This window comes from Sceloporus undulatus, chromosome 4 (assembly GCF_019175285.1).
Source record: "Sceloporus undulatus isolate JIND9_A2432 ecotype Alabama chromosome 4, SceUnd_v1.1, whole genome shotgun sequence".
NCBI classification, from domain to species: domain Eukaryota; kingdom Metazoa; phylum Chordata; class Lepidosauria; order Squamata; family Phrynosomatidae; genus Sceloporus; species Sceloporus undulatus.
Window position 1 is genome coordinate 135,607,699 of NC_056525.1, and position 7,083 is coordinate 135,614,781.

The 7,083-nt window shown below is 43.8% G+C and overlaps 2 protein-coding genes and 2 pseudogenes across 2 annotated transcripts in view; all 4 read right to left on the reverse strand.

The window, feature by feature from the left end:
- Positions 1-7,083, reverse strand: part of LOC121927766 (protocadherin alpha-3-like) — a 205,707-nt gene that overhangs the window by 101,143 nt on the left and 97,481 nt on the right. The gene's annotated exons all lie outside the window — the stretch shown is intronic.
- On the reverse strand, positions 620-1,323 carry LOC121929060 (annotated as a pseudogene).
- Positions 1,898-2,660, reverse strand: LOC121929061 (annotated as a pseudogene).
- Positions 5,183-7,083, reverse strand: part of LOC121929062 (protocadherin alpha-4-like) — a 6,270-nt gene continuing 4,369 nt past the window's right edge. The window contains exon 2 of the mRNA XM_042464378.1: positions 5,183-7,081. Within this exon, the coding sequence (XP_042320312.1) occupies positions 5,234-7,081 (1,848 nt within the window). The 3' untranslated portion in view covers positions 5,183-5,233. The remainder of the gene's footprint in view (positions 7,082-7,083) is intronic.

Below are 7,083 nucleotides of genomic sequence, written 5' to 3' on the forward strand. Positions count from 1 at the left end.
AAGGGCTTAGAGTGTGTGGACACCCAGCCCTCATTGCGTGTACAGGCCAATATAAAGTGCCAGTCTGTACTATCCCTTGGTTTCCCTGGTGGATCATACAAAGACAACTTTTCAATATCACTGAGCAATGTATCTTGTCACCTGTCAAGATTAGGAACTGAGAAAGATTATCAAAAACCACTGAAACAAATAAAAAGCCCTTTCATCTTCTGTAATAAGAAAAAAGCATCATAAGTAGTCATTAAGTTGTAATTCAAAATTATATGCATATGAGAAGTAAAATTAAAGGCAAAAAACCTTCTGATGTTTACCTGTCCAGATTAATCTGGAGCCATTTCCTTCCCTTCTACCTCCCCACTCTGCAAAGACAGGAATGTTGGGTGAAAACCATGAGGTCATTCTTGCCACCAGCCTCCCACTGACTCCTGCCAAGATATGGCTGTGGCGATTGAGTATGACCAGCTGCCACACTTCACTGGCAAGACCAGTGTGGCTGTTCCAGGACCATATACCATTGGCTCTCTTGGGTTGACACTGGCATCGCATGGCCACAATACACGATGACTGCTTAGCAGGAACAAGCTGGATACCAGAAGCAGATGGCAAGATCAAGTAAACATTAGTCCTCGCAGGACGGTTGTGGGCTCCTTCCTGCTCTAAAGTGAAGGCCATCAGTGTGCATGGCCTGGGCATTTGCCATCAGTGACACACTCAGTGTGGCTGTGGTGATAGCACTGGCTTGCCATGATCCTCCACCAGCACCAACACAGTCTGGATACTACTGTCACCCTCCATGTCACGTAATGCATGTGTGGTGGTGATCTCCCCACTGTATCTATAGCTCCCAACCTGCCACTCCAAGGCCCCAGTTGCCTCAAGCAGCTCATATGAAGCCATGCATTATAACCTGAATCAGCATCTAAGGCTCGGATTTTTGGCTACTATCTGTCACAGCCATCAAAGGAGCCACCAGCATGATGGGAGTGCTCTCTGGCACAGATACTGCCGGTGCATTGTCATTCTCATCCACCACAAAGACTTGCACAATCACACTGCTGGACAAGGAGGCAGCCCAGCATCCTTTGCATTCCACTTGAACACTCCAGTCAGTACTTCTGTTTCCTCATAATCCAAGGACTGCAAAGCATAGAGCTTCCCACTTCTGAGTGCACTGGAATGTAATCGACAGCGGCCAGAGCTCTCATCCAACCAGTAGGTGACCAGAGCATTCTCAGCCACATCCGGATCAGAGGCACACAGTGAAGATGTGTGCCCCAGGTGGGTTGTTCTCCTTCAAAACACTGTGTAGGAGGGATGCACAAAAGAGGGTCATTTATCATTACACCTCAATGGGTACACCAAGCTGATACGGATGACAGTGATGGCACCCCTTGGTCCTGGGCTGTTACACGAGCTTGTATTCTGCCACCTTCTCTCAATCCAGGGGCTCATTAGCACCAGCGAATGTAATTCTTGAAGGAACACCAGCTTGAAGGGAAGTCCAGGTGGCCAGAGAGAGGATCTTACTTGCCATTGGATCCCGAGTCCCTGTCTGAGGCACTGATAAGGGCCACACTGTCTCCAATGAAAGAGTCCCTCGGTACAGGCACTGACAGCGATGTCACTGACACTTCGGATGTTGTCATTCATGTACATACTCTATGAGGACATGCAATGACTAACCAGAGGAAGAGATCCTTGTCTTTCACTTAATTCAATATCAATATAAATTAGTATCTTCATAGTCAACATTTCCTTTCACTTTAATCTCACCTGTATCTGCAATCATAAAATACATTTTTGACACTAGGAGAAACATGCCTACTGAAATAGTAGGAATTTCCTTTTTCAATCCCTCATCCAAGTCTGTGCATTGAGCTTAAAACCAATTCCTCCATCAAACATTTTCTAACAATTTCACTTTATAAACAGACTGATTAAATCTAGGTGCATTATCATTTGCATCCAGCACTGTGATCTGAAGAGGAACGGTGCCAGTGAGTTTCTGGCTGGCCTCCATCGGTGGCTGTTAAACATAAATGATGCACAGGGATTTGCTCTCTGTCCAGAGGCTCTTTAACAGAAGCACTAACGATTTACTGTGTCTGTCCTTGTTTTCTCTTCACGCAAAATTTTCTGTGGAACGAGCTTGTACTTCAGCTGAGCATTTGTACCAACATCGTCATCAGAGGCTCCCTCTAGAGGGAACTGGGCCCCGGCAGCACTGATTCTGGAATACTCAAAAGCTCCTCACCCTCTGAAAGATGGGAGCATTGCATTCACATCATGATCTCCACTTCCACATGAAAGACCCTGAGGGGTTTATCCAGGATGACTTTCAAATGATGGTGCACAAAGGGCCGGTCACACAGCTCCTCCCTGCTCATCCGAGAACTGATGAACAAGATCCCATTTGGGTATTTTACCTCTAAATAGTCCTGCTGATCTTGGAAACCATCCGGAACATCCGAGGCATCAGCTCTTCCACCACTGCAGCCCTAGATCCTGGGCAATGCGGCCCACAAAGGTGCCATGCGGGATTCCTCCGGCACTGAATAATGGAGCTGGCCACTCCCCGTCTCCCAGACAATGTGGAGGAGCATCAGCTGCAACAGTCGCACCAAGGCCCTGGCATCCCTTTGCAGAACAGACATGGCACATCCAGGGACTGGATATCTCTCCGTAAATATCTGGCTATATAAAACTAATATTCACTTGCTGGTTGAGAATGGAGATAATGCTGCTCTTCCAAGGCAAAAGCAAAACAGGCAGAATGTGCATCCAGTGAGAGGAGGTGCAATCTTCTTTCAGAATCTCACTCTGAGTCAATAGCTCCCCTCGTGTTACCAATACTTGCCAAGTGTTTTGATTGAAGCCTTTCAGTCTAACAGTAGGAGCAGAATATGATTCTTTACAACCAATGTTTGTGTCTATTTTCTTTAACAGATAATTTTGGATCTTGTGATACTTCACCTTTTTTAAATAATCAGTAAATGTACTACTAGTATGGGGAGTTTTAAAAATATCAAGCTATTTTCTTCCCACATAGCTCTTTATTTGTTTTTATTTGAAATGTATTGTCTACAATAAGCCAGGGTGGTGCAGTGGTTTGAGTGTTTGGACTACGACCTGGAAACCAGGGTTCAAATCCATTGCCGAGCCATGGAAACCCATTGGGTAACTTAGCAAATTTAAACTGCCTCCCTTAGGGTCAACATAAGTCGGAAATGACTTGAAGGCACACAAACAACAACATTGTATACAAGACTTTGATAACTGACCACCATGTTTTCAGAATAAATGCTCTTGTCGCTTTATTCTTCTAAAATTAACATCTCAAAAATATATGTTAAAAATCTCATTGACTCTATCTTTAAGATCATTTTCAACAAGCCTAATTCCCTTTTTAAAGGATCCATCTTTTTCACTTGATGTTGATTGAATCATGTACACAGCCTTGAGTTCTTGAACATTGCATTTCACCTTAGCAAGAACCTGCATTGGACCATTGTACAGGAATATCTCACAAAATGACAGTTTAACAACATTATAGGCTGTTGTGGTGCACAGGTTTATTGTTTATTTATTCTATACTCTCTGCCTTTTTAAAAATATTGAAGCTGTGGAATGGGATTCCTAACAAACTTGATCAGGGAAAGAAAGTCATCTGTTTTATTTGGTATAAATCTCTATACCAAACTGCTGTGGCAAACCACTAGCAAATCCAGCTTGTCGCTTGGACCAAATGATAATTCATAACCATTTAGCATGAATATTTAACCATGTCGTTGTCTTGTTTACATTATGGAAACACAGTGTAGTTGGATGAACTGAAGAGACCTGTGGTCATCAATTTGCCCCATCAGGTCAGAGACTAGGCTGTCGCTTAACCTACCTAAAATGTTCCTTGATGATACAGAAGCCTAGAAAACATATAAATTCCTATTCCCTGGAGAAAGTGGAAATTAAAATAAATACATTATTTGTAGAGTGTGCAATGATTTAAATATTGGACTAGGATTTGAGAGAAAAGAGGTCAGATCCACTTCAGCTATAGAATCCACTGAATGACCTTGGGCATCTCACAATCTCTCGGCCTTAGAGGAAAGCAGTGACAAACTCCACAGAAGAAAACCTTGTCAAGAAACCCTAACAGACCATCATGTGTCAGAGTCACCCAAGGTACATAATAACAAAAATGAACATACAGTGATAGGATAGGATTGTCACAGCTGCGCTTATCTAATACTTTCTATATCTGCCTGCTGAAAACCCAGGTGTGCAAGCTGACATACATGGGTTGTAAATGAGAGCCTGAAAACATGGCAAATAATCTGCGTATAGGTTGTCACATGCAGGATCTGTGCAACATGACATGTCCTTCTCTCATATGTACCGGTTTTAGACAGTCAGTCGCCTATACAGGTCCTAATTCTTTATGCAAGAGCAGATACCTTAGTGTAATCCTATCAGGGTTGCATTTTCTATAAAACTTCAGTTGAGATGAAATTTTGATAACCTCCGTGGTAGTGTTTTCAGTGCTGAACTACAACTGGAGACCAGGATCAAGCATAAAAACCCACTGGGGACCTGGCAAGTCACACCTCACAGGATGGCATTGGAAAATTCCTTTTGAAGAAAATTGTCAAGATAAACCCCTATGATAGGTTGCATTAGATTCACCAGAGATAAAAAATAGACTGGACAAAACAACAACACAACAACACACAACACTTTTTGTTACTGAAGTGAATTTGTGCTGAAAAAGCCTACTAACACATAAACTTGAATTACAAAAGTGGCCATTTTTATACCATGCTAAAATTACTTCAAGGATGGTATCTACTTTTACATTAAATATCGTCAAATACTTACCTGAAGACCACTGACACACAATTTAGATTCAATATTACCAAGAATAAAGCAGGTGCAGTAACCTGAATAGATTATGAAAAAGATAACTTTTCATAAATCATCTTTGCATCACCTGATTATTCCAAGTGTTAGTGAAGTTCAACAAAAATTCTTTTACAGGATTATAGAATTATATAATGCCAGAGAAGAAAAACTATCATCGCAACACCGTTCCACAGCAGGAGGTCCCTGTGCTTCCCATTCCCCAGGAAGCAGGGATGTTGGGGCTGAAAACCATGAGGTCACTCTTGTGCACCACCATCCCCACTCACTCTGCCAGGATGTGGCTGTGGCGATGCAATATGACCAGCTGCCTAACTCACTGGCACAGACCAGAGTTGCTGTGCCTGGTCCATACACCATTGCCTCTTTCGCTGGGCAGGGCAGCGCGAGCCACATACACGACAATGGCCAGAAGGAACAAGCTGGACACTGAGCAGATGGCAATGATCAAGTATACATTGACAGTGTCTACCAGAGGCTTTGAGTTCTCATCTCTCCTGGGAAGTCGGATATCTGTTTTAATGGCCTGGGCAGTTGTCACTAGTGACACACTCAAGGTAGCTGTAACAGACAGTTGGGGCTTGCCATGATCCTTCACAATTACCAGAAGGTTGTGACTCCTGCTCCCCTCTGTCTCATCCAGAGAACGGATAGTACTGATTTCACCACTATACAGGCCCACACGCCAAGGTCCACTGGTCACTTCATGCAGTTCGTAGCGCACCCACGCATTGTATCCTGAGTCAGCATCCAGGGCACGAATCTTACCCACCATGTGCCCAGCTGCCACAGGGACCACTAGAAGGATAGAGTTCTCTTCTTTCTGCCCAGTCACTGTGGGTGCATTATCATTCTCATCCACTACAAACACTTGAATAGTTACGTTGCCACACAAGGAGGGCAGTCCAGCATCTTTGGCATTCACTTGGAACTCCAAAAGCTTCAGATCCTCATAGTCCAAAGGCTGCAAAGCATACAGCTTCCCACTCTCTGAGTGCACTGAAATGTAGCTTGACAAAGGCCAAAGTTTTTCATCTATCCAATAGCTGATTAGGCTGTTCTCAGCCATATCTGAGTCGGACGCAGATACTGTGAAGATGTGAGCACCAGGTGGATTGTTTTCCTTTACAAAGACTGTGTAGGAGGGCTGAGCAAAAGCTGGTGCATTGTCATTGATGTCACTAATTGGCACAATCACAGTACTACTGGCTGACAATGATGGGACTCCATGGTCTTGTGTCATAACCATCAATCCATACTCAGCCACTCGTTCCCGATCCAGGAGCTCAGCCACTACTAAGGAATAGTAATTCTTGAAGGTGGACGTCAGTTTGAAGGGAAGGCCAGGGGGCCATAAGGAGCATGTCACTTGTCCATTGGCCTCAGAGTCCTTGTCTGACACACTAATGAGGGCCACCACTGTCCCCAGTGGAGAGTCCTCTGGGACTGGCACTGAAAGGGATGAAACTGACACCTCTGGAGCATTGTCATTCACATCCAACACCTCGATGATCACTTGGCAGTGCCCAGACAAGGGAAGATTGCCTTTATTTTCTGCTACAACCTGAAGATCATATACACTTCTTTCTTCAAAATCTACCCTTCCACTGACTGTTACTTCCCCTGTATTGGAATTTAAGCTAAAAATCTTCCGAAAATTTGGTGCTACATGTGTAGAAAAAGAATAGGAGATTTCCCCATTAGTTCCTTCATCTAAGTCTGTGGCATTCAATTTAACAACTAATGTCCCATTTGCTGCATTTTCTAACACCTTTATCCTGTAAACTGACTGGTTAAAAACAGGAGGGTTGTCATTGGCATCCAGCACATTGATCACCAGCTGGACTGTGCCAGTGAGTTCTGGTTTTCCCCCATCCGTGGCTGTGAGTAATAAATGATGGGTAGGGATCTCTTCTCTGTCCAATGGTTTCTTTAAAACAATTGCTAAGGGATTGTTATGGTGGTCATCTGTTTTCTGTTCTACAGTGAAATAGTCATTGGGCCTGAGCTTGTATGTCAGCAGAGCATTGGCACCAATATCAGCATCAGAGGCTCCCTCTAATGGGAACCTGGTGCCAGGTGCTGTTATAACTTCTGCTATACTCAGTATTTGTTCATTCACAGAGAAAACAGGAGCATTGTCATTTATGTCCCTGATCTCCACCT